Source organism: Cetorhinus maximus, chromosome 7 (genome assembly GCF_964194155.1).
Source record: "Cetorhinus maximus chromosome 7, sCetMax3.hap1.1, whole genome shotgun sequence".
In the NCBI taxonomy this organism is placed as follows: domain Eukaryota; kingdom Metazoa; phylum Chordata; class Chondrichthyes; order Lamniformes; family Cetorhinidae; genus Cetorhinus; species Cetorhinus maximus.
The window spans coordinates 17,157,969-17,176,750 of NC_135885.1; the positions used below are offsets into that span (position 1 = coordinate 17,157,969).

The 18,782-nt window shown below is 43.4% G+C and overlaps 1 protein-coding gene across 1 annotated transcript in view; it reads right to left on the reverse strand.

Annotated features, from left to right (window-relative positions):
• LOC144682610 (cohesin subunit SA-2-like) overlaps positions 1 to 18,782 on the reverse strand; it is a 123,114-nt gene continuing 104,332 nt past the window's right edge. The window contains exons 27-33 of the mRNA XM_078545103.1: positions 17,969 to 18,070; positions 15,722 to 15,870; positions 15,469 to 15,597; positions 13,267 to 13,469; positions 10,963 to 11,131; positions 4,482 to 4,609; positions 1 to 1,582 (exon numbers count right to left, since the gene is read on the reverse strand). Of these exons, the coding sequence (XP_078401229.1) occupies positions 4,492 to 4,609; positions 10,963 to 11,131; positions 13,267 to 13,469; positions 15,469 to 15,597; positions 15,722 to 15,870; positions 17,969 to 18,070 (870 nt within the window). The 3' untranslated portion in view covers positions 1 to 1,582; positions 4,482 to 4,491. The remainder of the gene's footprint in view (positions 1,583 to 4,481; positions 4,610 to 10,962; positions 11,132 to 13,266; positions 13,470 to 15,468; positions 15,598 to 15,721; positions 15,871 to 17,968; positions 18,071 to 18,782) is intronic.

Consider the following 18,782-nt stretch of genomic DNA (forward strand, 5'->3'; position numbering starts at 1 on the left):
CCTCTTCTTGGTCTTTCCCTACTTCATTTGCTTCCTGGCAATCATCCTTTTACCCTAACTGAGTTTGACCCTCGTCCTTTCTCAGCTCCCACTAGTTGTTCATAACTCCTTATTCTGAGGTTCGGTAGAATTCGAGGAAGGGGACATTGGCAAATCCCAGGCTTCAAACACCTGCTGAATGCGGAGGGGGTGGGGGGGGCTTCCTATTTTACAGCCATTTGTCTAAAATTTATGCAGTTGGTTGACAGACCCTGATGCACCAGATCACACATTACCATGTGCATCGATGCTTGGCCTTATGTTACGCCTATCTGGTTAACAGAAAGTAGGTTGCTATAATTTTAACAGTAGCATGGCATCTGGATTGAGTTTAATCACATTTCATTGTACAGCATTCAATTCATGATTTGTAAATTCTTAATACTTAACTAGACTTTGACATTCCATTGAACTGCCTGACATTTTCTCTCATTCTTGCTTCCTTTTTATCTACAGCTTCCCCAAAAGTGATGAAAATATGATTCCAGGCTAATGGCGGCTCTCTATTCCTTGATCCGGGTCACCATCCTTCACGTGTGAAAATGGACAGTGAATGTCTACGTAGTATTCATGGCCAGCTGTAGCTTACACACGTAACTCAGAACAAACCAGGGATCAAACCTAATACTGGTCCTGGTCTGTGTAACTCAATAGTGAACCACACATTACACTTATACAAAAGCAAAATGCTGCGGAGGATCTGTTCTGATGAAAGGTCGTCGACCTGAAGCATTAACTCTTGTTTCTCTCTCCACAGACACTGCTGAGCATTTCCAGCATTTTATGTTTTTATAACACACTAAACTTGTACATTGAGACATTTTCAAATGTTTTTGTGAGGGAGAAACAAGTCCTTGCTCCAGAAAATATTAGGTCCTCAAAGAACTAACGTTGGTCAGGAGAATGTACGTCTTTCGCTCCTGAGGTGGCACCCTGCGTGGTAAACCTCTTGTGTTTTCTTCCTGGACACTGCAACATTATCACCAACTGGTTAGATTGCTTTTTCAAATTCTCCAAACATGTATCATGAAAATTCTCTTTAAAGAGCGTAAAACCTTCTTCAAATTCTTATGATGAGAAGGGTCAGCACAGAAAGTCTCCCAATGCCTTGAAATATAGTAAAATTTCTATTCTCCGGCATAAGCGGCGGTGCCAGTTAATAATAATAATGCCGGTTATCTGAGAGTTCCGTGTTTTCATCCAATCAGAAAGCTCCTGGGTGATCTCGTGGTGATGCGGGTGTTGAAGACTTGCAAGATGAGCGGGAGCAGTGAATCTAGTGAGCAGTGCCAAGGGAATATGGTGTTTCAGAACAGTGGGAGGTTCCAGAGTGAGGGAAGGCCACGGATAACAACTATCAGTGAGTTTTTGGTGGCTGTGTAAGAGGGGGACTGACCGGAAACAAATATTAGTGCCAGCTTCTGAGGGATGAATGACATCTCAGTCAAAAAACAGACCCGATAGAAATTCCAGTTAGTAGAGAATTTCAGTTGGTAGGAGTGCCGGATAACACAAAGTTTACTGTAATTCACATCATTGGAGCCTATAAAAGTAACAATAACACAATAATCTATTATTGACATTGAAACGCTATGAAAATGCTCTTGACCTTTATAATACAGCCCTTGGGAGCTAAGCATTCTCTCTATCTCTGTAATTTCCATCAGCCCCTACAATCTTTTGAGATATCTGTGCTCCTTCAATTCAGGCTTTTAAGCATCCCCAATTTTAATCACTCCACAATTGGTGGCCATGCCTTCAGTTGTCTAGGTCCTAAGCTCTGGAATTCGCTCCCTAAACCTCTCTGCTTCTCTACCTCTCTTTCCCCCTTTAAGACACTTCTTAAAACCTACTTTTTTGTCATTAGCACGAATAACTCCTTATGTGGCTCGGCAACAAATATTGTTTTGTGAAGTGAAGTGCCTTGGGACATCTTATTATGTTAAAGGTACTTTTTTATTTACACAGACATGTTGTTGTTTCATTTGTTACAAAATGGCCTATGTCAAGATAAAACACGGTACTGAATGGAGTTTAAAGTAAAAGACGATGCAGAAGGTTCACAAGAGAAATTGGGTTATATCTCAGGTCCTTACCCTATTTATTAATAATCCCTGGACAACAGTTTGCTGAAACACTCATCCAAGCTTTTCTGACTCCCTCGGTTCAATTTCTACAACAACATTTTTCTTATCAACTTCCCAAGCTCCGTCCTTTAAAATCTTTTAACTTGTCCAAAATTCTGCTGGCAACATGCAGACGGACTAAGTCTGTCTTAACCCTGGTAAACCGTCTTTGTGGAATTCCAAAGCTACCTGTACTCAGTGCATTGAGAGTCGAAATTTCACATCAGCAGTCGGCTCTACATTCCATCCCGTACCCTGCAGTCTTTCAGCAAACATCCTCCTGAGCATCCCTCCCCGGCCTTTGGCTCCGTCATTCAGCTGTCGCAGTGGCAGCCTCTTATCGCACTCGCCCCCATTGCGTAAACAGACTTTGTGTTGTTCCTGCCAGGAGCTGGACCTGGAGTCTTGTCAACTAAGTCTGCCAGTTAAAACGGCCAAAGCTGCATGGAGCGACGCTCGTGTTTGTACCTTTGGCTCCACACTTGTCCCGAGTTATAATTAGGAAATTTAACGCTCAACCTGAGTGACACGAATAGGTTCTGTTCCCTGGCACTGAGATTCCTCGTCTCAACATCACAAAAACTCACTGATACTGTTTGTTTTAAGAGCTCAACCCAGTGCAGCTGGGCCAACAGCACAACAGTGACCACAGAGCATGCAGCGAACCTACGGTTTCCAAAATTCTCCACCACAGGGACATTCCCTCATCACATTCTCTGGGTCTGTTGTAGACTAATTAATAGAGATTATCGCTGTGATTGATCAACAACTCCGTTACCATTGGATGGTGGAAGGTGATTTAGATGGCCTTGAGCCTTGCTCATCCAGCAATTCCTACCATTTGTATGATTCTAGTTCAGCGTTAACTAACAATCTCAGTCATAGAGGCCAGAGACTGGCTGGTACGAGAAATTGAACAGAATTCAAATTGGTACAGCCAAGGTTTAGTCTTTTGGGGGGCATATTGGTGGACCAGTGTAAAGTGAACTATTTCCACAGAATCACAGAATTGTTACAGTGCAGGAGGCCATTCGGCCCATCGCGTCTGCACCAGCTTTCTGAGCATTTTAACCTAGTGCCAATCTCCTGCCTTTTCCCCGTAACCCTGTATTTTGTTTCTATTTAAATAATTATCCAATGCCCTCTTGAATGCCTCAATCAAACCCACCTCCACCACACTTCCAGGCAGTGCATTCCAGACCCTAACTACTCGCTCTGTGAAAAAGTACTTCCGCTCACAGGGACACAAGGGACAGGAGCAGGTGTAGACCAAATAGCCCAGCAAGCCTGCTCCATCATCCAATACGATCGTGCCTACTCTCGTGCTTTTTCCACTTGCTTCCCATATTCCTTAATTCCCTGAGAGACCAAAAATCTGTCTGTCCCAGCCTTAAATGTATTTTAACAATGGAGCATTCCAAAGATGTGGTGGAGAATTCCAAAGATTCACAACCCTTTGAGTGAAGAAATTTCTCCTCATCTCAGTCCTAAATAATCGGCCCTTATCCTGAGACTGTGACACTCATTCTTTAACTGACCTCTTAAAAGAAAAAGATTTGCATTTATATAGCACCTTTCACCACCCTAGGACACACAAAATCACTTTGCAACCAACAAATAACTTTTGAACTGTAGTCACTGTTGTAATGTAGGAAATGCAGAGCCAATTTGCACACAGCAAGCTCCCACAAACAGCAATGTTATAACGACTAGATAATTCTGTTTTTGTGATGTTGGGTGAGGAACAAATCCAAGCCAGGACACCAGGGATAACTCTCCTGTTCTTCTTCGGAATAATGCCATGGGATCTTTACATCCACCCAAAAGGGCAGATGAGGCCTCATCTGAAACACTGTGAGGCTGAAACAGTGTGCCCCAAATTCCCCAATGCCAACATCGCTCATCTTTGATGAGCAGAAAACTTAATGGGAAATAGGCCATTTAAAAGCTACCGTATTAGATTTAGAGCAGAATGACAGAAATGACTGTTCAAGATAGATGGGCTTCCTTTCATTGTGTTATTTGCTGTTCTCAGTTTTATTTCATATTTGTCCAAGCAGACAAGCGACTTCAAAATCAGCTCAACCTGTGAACACTCAGGCAATGTAATCAAGCAATTATTTACAGCCTTTACACAGAGATCACAAAAGAGATATTGCAATCCCTTTTTGAAAACAAAAAATTGCCTCAATATACACGGCAATGTTATTGAAAGAGTAAATATTGGTTTTACCTGAGAATCCGCTTTCACTTTTCAATCAATGGTTACAAAGCGTTTGGCAAACAAAAATGAGATAGGCTCATTCTGGGACTTACCAGGTCTGTGTCAGTCATTATCAATGTCCAATATTTCATTCAAATCGTCAAGGTCATCCTCGACTAATTTTGCTGTATCTTCTTTCATCAGCTCATCTGTGTTTCTCATTGTTGTCGTCCCATACTCACTAAAACAAGAGCTCATTGTGTTTTAGTACACTTGCCATCAGCAGATATGCAGCCATTTTGGTTTCACTTTCAAAACAAATCAATTCACAGTGGCCCAGATTCTGTGTTGAGAATAACAGCGAGGTTGTCAGTGCTCACCATTATTATTGCAGTAAATCGGACAGCAACTGGTGGTCTACACATGCGCATTTAAATGCGGACATCTAAAAGTTGCTGTCAGATACCCTGCTCCTCCATCAGCTGGGCTGTAACAGTCCACACCGATAGACTCAGCACTGAAATCAATACATTGAGATAAAGCTGTGGTGCTTACCCACCCATTACCAACGAAACACAGCAGAAAAAGTTGTGGCTGTTGCAATCATAAGGAAGTGTTTTTTTAACAGCATGATAACCTATAATTATTACCAAACAAACTCTCTGGCCCTGAAAATTTATTTTAAGAAGTGCAGAGTTTCATTCTTGGATGAAGTCATTGAAGGTATGGTTGTTAAATTTGTTGATGATACAAAGATAGGCAGGAAAGTAAGTTGTGAAGAGGACATAAGGAGGCTACAAGGGGACATAGATGGGATAAGTGAGCGGGCAAAGATCTGGCAAATGAAGTATAATGTGAGAAAATGTGAAATTGTCCATTTTGACAGGAAGAATAAAAAGGAAACATATTATCTAAATGGTGAGAAATTGCAGAACTCTGAGGTTCAGAGGGATCTGGTGTCCTAGTGCATTAATTACAAAAGATTAGTATGCAGGTACAGCAAGTAATTAGGAAAGCTAATAGATCATTATTGTCTATTGCGAGGGGAATTGAATATAAAAGTAGGGAGGTTATGCTTCAGTTGTGCAGGACACTGGTGAGACCACATCTGGAGCACAGTGTACAGTCTTGGTCTCCTAATCTAAGGAAGGTAAATGCATTAGAAGCAGTTCAGAGAAGATTTACTAAACTAATATCAGGATTGGGCAGGTTATCTTATGAGGAAAAGTTGGACAGGATTGGTTTGTATCCACTGGAGTTTAAATGAGTAGAAGGCGACTTGATTGAAACATATAAGATCCTGAGGGGACTTGACAGGGTGGATGTGGAGAGGATTTTTCCTCATGTGGGAGAACCTAGAACTAGGGGTTCACTGTTTAAAAATAAGGGGTCACCCATTTAACACAGAGAGAGAAGAATTTTTTTGTCTTTGGAACTCCCTTCCTCAAAAGACAGTGAAAGCAGAGCCTTTGAATGTTTTCAAGGCAGAGGTAGATAGATTCTTGATAAACAAGGGGGTGAAGGGTTACAGGGGGTAGGCAGGAGGTTCCAGTCAGATCAGCCATGATCTTATTCAATGGCGGAGCAGGCTCGAAGGGCCGAGTGGCCTACTCCTGCTCCTAGTTCGCATGTTCATATGTTCGTATTCCTTCAAAATTTAATTAATGTTGGATATTTTGAAAATATAAAGAATTTTTTATTTTCTCTCTGCCTCTTTTATCTCTCTCTCTCTCTTAATCCCATCTTTCGTTCCAATCTTCATTTCACTTTCTGTACATAATTTAAAACTAATTTATAATTCCTGGTTTAGACATTCGGAAATTTAGATTTTCCGCCCCCGCCAACGCTGCGATCTTCCGATCCCGCCGCAAGTCAGTGGACGTCCGGCTGGGGCGCCGCCTCGGCTCAAGGGGGATCCCGCCCACAACGGGGCCGGAAAATCCCGGCCTTGGTCTCACTAAATCAACCGTATTGATCCAAGATCCTTCCTGTTTCATGTCCTGCTCACTGGTGCCACAGATGCCTTGTACAGGGTGCTGCATGGGTCAGACACCCGATCGCAACAAGTCTCCACACAAAAGGCCACCAATATCACAGGCAGCTGTCAACAAGATAAATGGCCAACACTGTTCCTTCACCCCTGACTGCAAACTCTTGGCTATTGCTATAAGTCGTATATATCATGGGACTAAAGAGCGGAATTCCATAGGTGAAATGAGTGTGACTGCCCTTGACATCAAAGCAACATTTGACTGAGTGTGGCATAAAGGAGCCCCAGCAAAATTGAAGTCAATGGAAATTAGGGGGAAAACCTCCCACTGGTTGGAGTTGTGCCTAGCTCAAAGGAAGATGGTTGTGGTTGTTGCAGGTTTATCATTTCAGCCCCAGGACATCACTGCAGGATAGTGTCCTCGGCCCAACCATCATCAGCTACTTCATCAATGACCTTCCCTCCATCATAAGGTCAGAAGTGGGGATGTTCACTGATGATTGCATAGTGTTCAGTACTATTTGCAACTCCTCATATAATGAAGTAGCCCATGTCCAAATGCAGCAAGACCTGGACAACATTCAGGCTTGGGCTGATAAGTGTCAAGTAACATTCGTGCCACACAAGTACCAGAGAACAGCCATCTCCAACAAGAAGGAATCTAACCATCTCCCCTTGATAAAAGCAAAAAACTGCAGATGCTGGAAATCCAAAACAAAAACAAAAATACCTGGAAAAACTCAGCAGGTCTGGCAGCATCTGCGGAGAGGAGCACATGATGTTCCTTGATGTTCCACTGTATTACCATTGCTAAATTACCCACCATCCTTGGTCACCATTGACCAGGAACATAACTGGACCAGCCAAATATAATGGTTAAATAGACTGGTCAGAGACTGGGATTTCTGTGATGAGTAACTCACCTCCTGACTCCCCAGGGTCTGTCCACTATCTACAAGACACAAGTCAGGAGTGTGATGGAATACTCGCCACTTGCCTGGATGAGTGCAGCTCCCACAACACTCCAGACACTCAACACCAACGCAGCCCACTTGATCGGCACCACATCAACCACTTTAAATGATCCTGAGGCACAGTGGCAGCAGAGTGTACCATCTATATGATGCACTGCAGCAATTTACCAAGACTCCATCGACAGCACCTTCCAAACCCGTAACCTCTACCACCTAAAAGGACAACGGCAGCAGACACATAGGAAGACTACCACCCGAAAATTCCCTTCCAAGTCATGCACCAACCTGACTTGGAACTATATTATCATTGCTTCACTGATGCTGGGTCAAAATCTTGAAATTTCCTTCCTAACAGCATTTTGGGTGTCCTCACCCCACTCAGACCACAACAGTTCAAGAAGGCGACTCAACACTATTTTCTCAACAGCAATTACAGATGGGCAATAAATGCTGGCCTAGCCAACAATGCCTACATCCCATGAACAAGTTAGATTCATTAATGTCAATGTGTCAGCTAGTCTAAGCATAAGAACCTAAATCATAACTGCATAATCTATTGTACAATGAAGAGAAGAAGCTCAGATGATGAGCTAAGGTTTAGAATATCATAAAGGTTGAAAAGAGTAGGAGAGAAGATGAGGCAAATCAAGGAGTCTTGGTGAGGTGATGCCAACTTGGATTTTGAGATCCTGTAGATTGTAACAGGGAGAGGTGTGGAGTTCTACAGTCTTGACATTCTGGCAAATAATGAGCTAATGTCGAAGATGTGATGAATGTTGATAAATTCAGTCCTCTTATCTGTAATCAGGGAGTTGCATCAACTGTGGTACCAATACTTAGCTCATCACCAGGAAACTTTCCCATCCCTTCAAATATTTAAGGATTTCATTGCTGTCCATTCACCGATGCTAATTCTTGCAAAGACCATAGTTTTTTTTATTCATTCATGGGATGTAGGCATCACTGGCTAAGACAGCATTTATTGCCCATCCCTAGTTACCCTAGAGAAGGTGGTGGTGAGCTGCCTTCTTGAACCGCTGTAATCCATGTGGTGTAGGTACACCCACAGTGCTGTTAGGGAGGGAGCTCCAGGATTTTGACCCAGCGACAGTGAAGGAACGGCGATATATTTCCAAGTCAGGATGATGAGTGGCTTGGAGGGGAACTTCCAGATGATGGTGTTCCCATGTGTCTGCTGCCCTTGTCCTTCTAGATGGTAGCACTTGTAGGTTTGGAAGGTGCTGTCTAAGGAGCCCTGGTGAGTACCTGCAGTGCATCTTGTAGATGGTACACACTGCTGCCACTGTGCATCGGTGGTGGAGGGAGTGAATGTTTATGGATGGGGTGTCAATCAAGCAGGCTGTTTTGTCCTGAATGGTATCAAGCTTCTTATGTGTTGTTGGAGCTGCACTCATCCAGGCAAGTGGAGAGTATTCCATCATATTCTTGACTCATGCCTTGTAGATGGTGGACAGGCTTTGGGAGTCAGGAGGAGAGTTACTCGCCACAGGATTCCTAGCCTCTGACCTGCATTTGTAGCCACAGTATTTATATAGCTAGTCCAGTTCATTTTCTGGTCAATGGTAACCCCCAAGATGTTGAAAGTGGAAGATTCAGCAATGGTAATACCATCGAATGTCAAGGAGCGATGGTTAGATTCTCTCTTGTTGGAGATAGTCATTGCCTGGCACTTGTGTGGTGCGAATGTTACTTACCACTTGTCAGCTCAAGCCTGGAAATTGTTCATTTGGACATGGACTGCTGCGTGAAGTAATGAATGCTAGAGCTGAATATTGGAGATGTGAATGAATGGTGCTTAACTGGATTACCTTTGGCAGTCAGAATAATTGAAAGGATCACCAGATGTCTCACAGTGTTTTACAACCAATGAAATACCTTTTATTGTTGTAATGTAGGAACACAGCAGACGATTTCCACTCAGCAAACTCTCACAACCAGAAAGGTGATAACGACCAATTAATCTGTTTTTGTGATATTGATTGCAGGGTAATTATTGGCCAGGACACTGGGGATAACTCCCCTGCTCTTCTTCAACATAGTGTTATAGGGTCTTTTACATCACACCAAGCAGGCAATGGGACCTCAGTTTAATGTCCCATCTGACAGAGGGCACCTCTAACAGTGCAGCACTCCCTCAGTACTACACTGGAATGTCAGTCTTGATTTCTGTGTTCAAGGTGTGGAGTTTGACCAGAATTATGGAAAGCTGTTGCCTAACTGGTGGATGAAGCATGTCCTGATTCGTCCAAATCCACCAATCACACAGCACTCTTTTCCAATCCTCCATGACTTCTTAACAGTTAATGCCAAAACATCAATGCTAATCTGACTTTGACACTTCCTATACTAAAAGGCTGATCAGAACAGATTTTCTTGTTTCCCTTCTATGTCATGTAAAGACAAAGTCCTCCATTTATTGGATACTTCAACTAAATGATTAAACATAGCAACAAAGCACTGTCCACAATGTTCTTTGCAAACTTCTTTTTGCTTCATTCACAGGATGTGGGCATTGTTGGCTAGGCCAGCATTTGTTGCCCATCCCCAATTGCCCTACAGGAGGTGGTGGTGAGTCATATTCTTGAACCTCGGTAGTCTGCATGGTTAATAGCTTTTCACACCAGTTTTGCTAGGACCACTTGGCCATCTCAAAGGACAGTTAAGAGTTAGCTACATGGCTGTGCATCTGGAGACACATGTAGGCCGGATTGGTAAATACATCAGGTTTCCTTCCCTAAAGGACATTGGTGAACCAGATGGGATTTTTCTGACAATCCAGTAGTTTTATGATCACCATTACTGAGGCTAGCTTTTTATTACAGATTTAATTATCTAACTGAATTTAAATTCTCCAGCTGCCGTGGTGGGATTTGAACCCATGTCTCTGGAACACTAGTCCAGGCCTCTGGATTATTAGTCTAGTAACAAAACCAATATGCTGGCATACCCACAAATGCCAGTTAAATTGTGCCTGTATATGTGCTTTTTCAGCCAACAAACAGTCCATCATTTCAAAGTTAAACTCTTGAGTATATTTTACTTATGCAGCACTACTCCTGTGCACCTCCCAATGGACTATATGGACCAGTTCAACACTAATTAGTTAAGCTCATTGGAGAGGTGATGGCATAGCGGTATTGTCACTGGACTAATATTCCAATGAGCCAGGATAATGATCTGGGGACCTGGGTATGAATCCCACCACGGCAGATGGTGAAATTTGAATTCAATAAATAATCTGGAATTAAAAGTCTGATGTTGACCACGATTGTTGTAAAAATCCATCTGGTTCACTAATGTCCTTTAGGGAAGGAAACCTGCTGTTCTTACCTGGTCTGGCCTACATGTTGACTCTTAAAAAATGCCCTCTGAACGAGGGAAATAAATGCTGGCCTAGCCAGTGATGCCCACATCTCATGAATGAATTAAAAAAGAAAGATTGAGCTCTGGGCCAAGGCTTTAAAAAAAAAAGTTGCAATTAACACTGACACTTGGGCAAAGTACCAAATTGTGTCCCTGAAACTATGAGGGGAGGAGTAGGAAAAGAAATTGGGAGGGAAACAAAGAAAACGGGAGAATTCAAAGGGAAAATTATGAATGTCAATGTACCTGTAGAGTGACTGCATCCCATCCTTTCCCAAGGGAAGCTCCTTCATATGACTGTCCATTCGGCTCGCCCGCTTCTCATTTTCTCTCAGTGCCGTGGACTGAGGCATCAAGGAACTGGGTGAGATCTTCACACGATCCTCATTCAGTCCTGCATGACTTATACTGTCCTCTGCAAATAAAAAAATGTGGCAAAAATCTATTGTTTCACCAGTAGGTGTATTTTAAATCCTACCATTGTTAAAAGGATAATTCCCTGGTGTTACCGAGAGCAACTCACTAATACCCAGAGATAAAAACAAAAAACTGCGGATGCTGGAAATCCAAAACAAAAACAGAAATACCTGGAAAAACTCAGCAGGTTGCTGCCAGACCTGCTGAGTTTTTCCAGGTATTTCTGTTTTTGTTTTGTCACTAATACCCAGATCCTTACATGGACATCAAAAAGCATATTGTAACTTTGGAATAAAAATAGATGTTAGCAATACCTATGGCTTCAAGAAATTGCTCCCACGTCAATAATTAATATCATCATATTAATCAATGGGACTCATGCAGGAAGGGGATGCACTGGTAATGGGCACTATGCAACCAGTTCTCTCAATAGGAATGAATTAATAATTGCGATATGAACAGAAGATACTTGTCTTTATACTGCTGGGCTTAACACCTACTTGCATTCAGAAGTAGAGATAGGTAATGACTGGGCACTGGTTATCCATATTGGCAGGCGTGAAAGCCTATAATACACCTCAAGGTACCCGACATGTCCTTATGTCAGGAGGAAATGTGACAGACTTGGGAGCCTATGCATTAGTCAGACACCCCAGCTCTCTAACGTCAATGTGGATTTAGATGGCCATCCCGTAACATAAAGGCCATCAGTCAGGAACAGGTGCTGAAGGAGGGTTTACTATTAGAGGTGAGAAACAAAACCAGGTCTTCCCGCCCTGAGCCTGCTGCCTCTTGTTTCTCCTCGCACACCAGAAGTGTGCCCAGCAAGGGTAGTGGTAATGTTACTGGGCTAGAAATCCAGAGGCCCAGGCTAATGCTCTGGGGGAATGGGTTCAAATCCCATCACGGCAGCTGGTGGAATTGAAAGCTAGTCTCAGCATTGATTGTTGTAAAAACCCATTTGGTTCACTAATGTCCTTTAGAGAAGGAAATCTGCTGTCCTTACTCGGTCTGGCCTATCTGCTACTCCAGACCCACAGCAATGTTGTTGACTCTGCCCTCTGAAATGGCCTAGTAAGCCATTCCATTCAAGGGCAATTTGGATGGGCAATAAATGCTTGCCTTGCTGGTGCTGTGCTGTGCTCTAAGTACATTAGAAATGAGATCCATAATGGTATTCATTGATCTACCTGAATTCATCCCCCTCCCCACACTGCACTATGTTTCTTTTCGCTTAAACATTAAGTGACTCACTGAGCCTCCTGTTTACCCTAAGTATTCTCATGAACAATTTACTTATTAAACAGTTGCCAGGGGAGCTTTCAATCCTGCAGTTCAATAACCAAGTGTCGTTGAATTCCACCATTAAAAAAAAAGATTATTTTGAAGAGATAATTAGTTACACAGGGTGAAAGAAGTCAGTCAATCCAATCTTCAGCTTATGAATGCAGGGTTGTGGCTTTGGTGGTTGTCTCCATGGGCATGGGTGAATGGACAACTCCAAGATGCAGCACATCATCAATTTTAAGGGAGTACGAAGGAGGACGAGATAAAGAAAGACTACATAGCACCTTTCACAACCTCAGGACATCCCAAAGCACTTTATAGTCAATGAAGTACTTCTGAAGTGTAGTCACTTTCCAGTGTAGGAAACATTGCAGCCAATTTGCGCACTGCAAGTTCCCACAAACAGCAACATAGTAATGATCAAAGTGATGTTGAACGAGGGATAAATATTGGCGAGGACAGAGGGGAGAACTCCCCTGCTCTTCTTCAAAACAGTGCCATCTTAGTTCCACCTTAGAGGTTTAGGGTCTCATCTGAAAGGCGGCATCTCCAGCAGTGCAGCACTCCCAGTACTGCACTGGAGTGTCAGCCTAGATTATGCGCTCAAGTCTCTGGAGGGGTCTTGAACCTGCAAACTTCGGATTCAGGTGAGAGTGCTACTCTGAGCCATGGTAAGTCAATAACTGATGATTAAGATGATGTTAAACTCGTTGTAGGAGGAAGGGCAGGTTAAGGGAGATAAGGAATGTTACGTTTTGGAGTCTCAAGGAAGAATGAATTAGAACAGCATGAGCATTTGAACAGATTAAGGAGAAAGGGAGGATGCACCCTGTATTAGCTGCATACCAGTGTCTAGTTTCCTTTTCAGAGACGTTGTTTTGGACTTCTGTTGTACTGGAGACAGTAAACTCCTGTCACTACTGCTTGTGGATACTGTGTCATCATCTCTACAATCCAACAAGGACCTTCTGTACGAAATCAGCGGAAGCCACTCCTCTCCACTCTCTGCTGCCATTTGGTCTGTTACGAACCTCTCCAAGTAATTGTACCTGAGTAGAAAGTGAGACTCAATTGAATGGTGGAAACCATTGAAGAGAAGTGTAAGAGGGAAGCACCCACTTTCACATTACAGAGGTCGCATCTGAAACCTCTACTTGTTTCATCATAAATGGCAGATTTCTAAAGAGTGTACAGGGACAGGGGAACCTGGGGATTCAAGTGCATAGATCTTCAAAGAGGGCAGGACAGATTGAGAGAGTGGTTAGCAAAGCTAATGGGATCTTGGGCTTCATAAATAGAGGTATTGAGTAAAAAAGCAGGGATGTTATGCTGAATCTTTATAAAGCTCTGGTTAGGCCACAACTAGAGTGTTGTGTCTGGTTTGGGTGGCCACACTCTAGGAAGGTTGTGAAGGTCTTTGAGAGGGTGCAGAGCAGATTTACCAGAATGGGTCCAGCAATGAGGGATTTTAGCTACAAGGTTAGGCTAGGGAAGCTGAGGTTGTTCTCCTTGAAGCAGAGGAGATTGAGAGGAGATTTGATTGAATTGTACAAGTTTACAGCAGGTTTAGATAAGGTAGACAGAGAAAAGCTGTTCCCATTCTCTAATAGTGCAAGGACTAGGGGACATAGATTTAAGGACTTGGGCAAGAGATGCAAGGGGGGGGAATGTGAGAAGGGACTTTTTTACACAGCAAGTGATAATGATCTGGAACTCACTGCCCATGAGGGTGGTAGAAGTGGAGATGATGAATGACTTCAAAAGAAAATTGGATGGGCACTTTAGAGAAATAAACTTACAGAGCTGCAGGGATAGAGCAGGGGAATGGAACTGAGTGGATAGCTCTACAGAGAGTTGACATTGACTTGATGGGCCAAATGGCCTCCTTCTGTGTCGGAATGAAACAATGATTCTATGGGCTGAATTTAATGGCTGAACTAACACAAGGACAGGAAGCTTAAGCTATCACAGAACTTAAGTTAGAATCATTGGGTGGGAACGCAGGTTGGGAGTGAATTATGAAACTAGCACATTGGGACAGCTCGGCTCCCCAGCTCATTCCCAACTCCAAACGCTTTTGTTGGAGGTGGGGTCAATGCAGAAGCAGCTACCCACCCGGTAGCAGCAGGTAACCAATTAGGTCACTTTAGGGACTAATTAGGGGCATGGTGCTGCTGCCACCGGGATCTTCCCAACATCAGACGGTCCTCTCGCTGAGGCCGAAGGAGGTTTCTAGAGGCTCCCTCCCATTGGCATGTCAGAGGGCCTTCGACACCTTCTCTAAATACCCCTTATCATGGAGCCGCCAGGATGGGAAGGCCACAGCTATAGCCACAAGCAATCCTGTGGAGAAACTCCCGGTGAGGCTGCTGGCTATCCACAACTTCGGGCCACCTTCCTTCATTGGCTGCCTGACATAAGACCGCGATGACACCATGTGACCAGCCGACATCATCGGGGTTGGGGTCCACTCTTGGTCCCAACAACACAAAAATTTCAGTGATTGTAAGATTCCACCCTTAGGTTCCTACAGCACAGGAGGCCATTCAATCCATCATGTCTATGCCAGTTTTTTGAAAGACTTACTTAATGCCACTTCCCTGGTATTTCTCCATAGCCCTTTAATTGTATCTCATTCAATTATATAAAACACCAGAGACAAATTGCTATCCCTGTGCCTCTATTTGTAAAGCCAACTATCCTACCTGCTTTCACAGCAGTGACGTGACCTTAGCTCCTGAGTTTTCAGTTACATCACTCACACGAGACTGTTGGTCTAAAATAGATGTCTTAGCAACCAAGCAGATGTAAATAAGAAAGCAGAGAGTGTACTGACAAAATAAATAAGGAAATAAGGAAACAAAAGGTGACAGTAATTAGATAGTTAGCAAAGTCGGCAGTGTGCTTTGGTTTGAGTGCAGCATGGACACCATCATGGACTAGTTGGGCCAAATGGCCTGTTTCTGTGGCATATATTCTATGTGATTCTATGTACTGATGGGAAGACTATGTTATGGGTTTGTAAATTAGGATGAATTATTCACTTACACAGTTCTTTTGTCTGTTTTCAACAGCTTTGGGGAAAACTCACTCAAGATGTCCAGAAAAGCCAGGTTCAGAGGAGGCTCTTTCTTACCCTTGGCATTGTTATCTTTGAAGGCAAATTCAATACCATTTCTGTCAAAAGAGATGATGTGATATCAGTTGACGAGGAAAGTAAGCGACGGTGCAGAGGAAATAAATCATGACGTAGTACTAACATTTGCTATGGAAGGTTAGGAAATAGGTGAACGAATTATACTTATGCAGCATGGCCATCGCTTCTCTGGTTTTCAACTGGTCCAGGCCAAATGTCAGTGAGAAACGTCGGGCCAAATCCTTGATGCTGGTGAAGGGCTGAGACCATCTGTCCAAACTGCAACCTTGGCCTTGCAATAGCTCATTGAATAGCTGCAACAATAAGTCAATAAATAATTAAATATCCAAGTCTTCAGCCAAAGTAGCATCAGCTGAAAGATGGAATTTTAATTCTGAGGGGATTTTCCATCCTGTGTTGTTGCAAAGCAAATGATAAGAAAATCAGTACTTGAAACTCCAGTGCCAAACGCCAATGACTGAATTATGAAGGGTTAACAGATGGGATATGCTAACGTATGACGATGTACCATTTACACTGATCAGTCACATGTTAAACTCTCGAGAGACACGTGGGAATCATGCCCAGGAGCTACAGGCCTGCTCTGTAACCTGTTTAGATGTAGTACTAATAAACAAGTGCTTAGCAGCTACCAGCTACGTCTACAGTCTGTCGAAGAGCCAAATCCCACGCCTAGAGTCCAAGGCAGAAGGACCCATCTCAGAACAATGACAAGCTGCCTTTTAATAGTCCTGTCGCAGCTGCTTAGGAAAACTTCAGGGCAACAACTCCAAAAGACCTGGGGGAGGATTTTCCCCTCGTCAGGCGGGCGGGCCCGGGAATGTTCGCGAGGCCCAGCTGCTGCCCACGATTGGACTCTCACCGCACCGCAATTTCACACTGGCTGGCCAGTTAACGGTCAACCAGCATGAAAGCTGCGCTAAGAGCCTCAGTGCACATGTGCGGGGGAAGCGCGCACTGACAGCACCCTGAAGGTACAGAGCTGCCTCAGGGAGCTGAAGGATTTTAAAATGAAAAGTAAACTTTTTACATATTATGTAAACATGTCTCCACAGGTGACTCAGTCACATGAAGAGGGACATGTGAAAAAGGATGTTAAAAAATTTTAATTTTTTTTAGTAACAGTTGGAAACTTCATCCCACCCGTGGATGAGGTTTCGTGAAAAATGCTAAGGCCGCCTGGCCTATTCGCCCGCTCGTCAACCGAAGGGTTGAGCGGGCATCGAAAAATGCAACTTAATTGATTACTTGGCCTTAATAGGCCTCCTAATTGTTGGCGGGTGCACTGCCGCCTCTCGCGTGCACCGAAAGGTCACAAGAGTGCGCGATGAGGTTGGGACGCTTGCCCGATGTCATCGTGCACTATTTCACTCCCATTCGGGTCGGGCACGCGTCTGCCCACGGGACAAAAAAATTCTGCCCCTAATCAGCAAATTTAAGTGTTGCTGTCAAAGATCAACTAGACTGAGCAAGCAACACGTATTTAAACTACATTTGCACAAGGCAGGGGAATAGACTCATGACTGAATTTAAGTGTACGGAACTCTGCAAAATATGCACCATTCAGAGAATGCGATTTATATGACTTCTTTCAGTTAATTTATAAATTGCAAAACGTATTAAAAATGGTCACAGGCCAAATATAATGCAGGCACTGTAACCCTGAGTCAAAAGGAAAGAACTGGCCATCCAAATATATGGGCGTATCTTCGCTTGAGAATGCGGTTCCCATCCAAATTCTCAAGGGCAACTAGGGAGAGGCAATAAATGCTAGCCTTCCCAGTGATGCTCACGTCCCACAATTAATTTAAATAATATAGAAAACATCGCAAAGATCAATGACCTTTATCCCACCCTTGGCATTGACCATAGTCTGGGAGCAAATTCAGGCCAGCCCAGTTGTGGGTTTCATATCAGAGAACCTTTCAGTAAAGATGAGGCTATCTGGCCCATCATATGCTCTTTAAAAGAGCTGTCCAATTAATTCCATTCCCCTGCTTTTCTTCCAAGAGTCTTGCAATATCTTCCCCTTCAATCTTATACCCAATTCCCTTTTGAAAGCTACGACTTAATCTGCTCCCACCATCATTTCAGACAGCGCATACCAGGTGATAACAACACACCTCATTAAAGAAAAAATCTCTTCGCCTTTCCACTGGTTCTTTTGCCACATACGAGCATTATTATTCAAGTAACATTCAAGTCATATGATGAGCAAAGCAAGGATAACTGACAGGGATATTAAGATCGAGGATATGTTGTAGCTAGGGATTGGTCTCAGCACTAAACTTGTTGCAGTGGTCCTTGAGGCTGGAGCCCCCTGTATTCTACAGTGGTCCTTGAGGTTGGAGCCCCCTGTATTCTACAGATAAATTCATGAGGGATATTTACCTGCTTCAAGCTCTGGATCAAGGTCTTTGCACACTGAATTTTATCAATCTGCCTCGTCCTGCTGAGTGTTTCTTTAATGATGTCTCCGTAGTCGATGTAATACTGGTGAGAAACAGGTACATATTTTGTCAGTAAAGTGTCATACACGAGTATAAGGCTCGTTTGCTTTTTTCTTTATTGACAGTGATATCAAATTAAAACACCCACTTGAATTCAGCCTGGACTAATAAGATGAAAGCCTCATCTCTGCACTGAACTGTGAGGCCTTAAATGAAATGATTCTGGACAGCATCAATCTGTTTCCAAGTGGCCAGCTACTCCTAATTTAGTACAAATTGGCACTAAATTGGTTATCAAACTCCAGAGGTGCCACAGGGAAGGCAGCTAAGCAGGAGGAGGAAGAAACAGCACAAAGCCGTGCAGTAGGGAATGCTCTCCGGAAGTTAGCCCTGAGGTGTATTACTGGGCAGGATAGAGGGAAGTTTACTCAGAATCGAATTGTGTTACATCACAAGTGGGCTGCTTTCAAATCGAATCATTTAATATCTCCTTTACTTCAAGGGGGCTGGAAGACAAACAGGAAGGAGCTATTCTTCAACTGTACAGAGCTTTGGTCAGACCCCATTTGGAAGACTGTGTCCAGCTTTGGGTGCCACGCTTGAGAGGGTATTCTGACCACGAAGACAGAACAAGGCCGGGGTTAAGTGGGTTAAATTATGAGGACAGCCTGCACAAACCTGGCTTACATTCCATTAGGTGTAAAAGATTGATGGGCGATCTAATTGTTTTTTTATTCATTCATGGGATGTGGGCC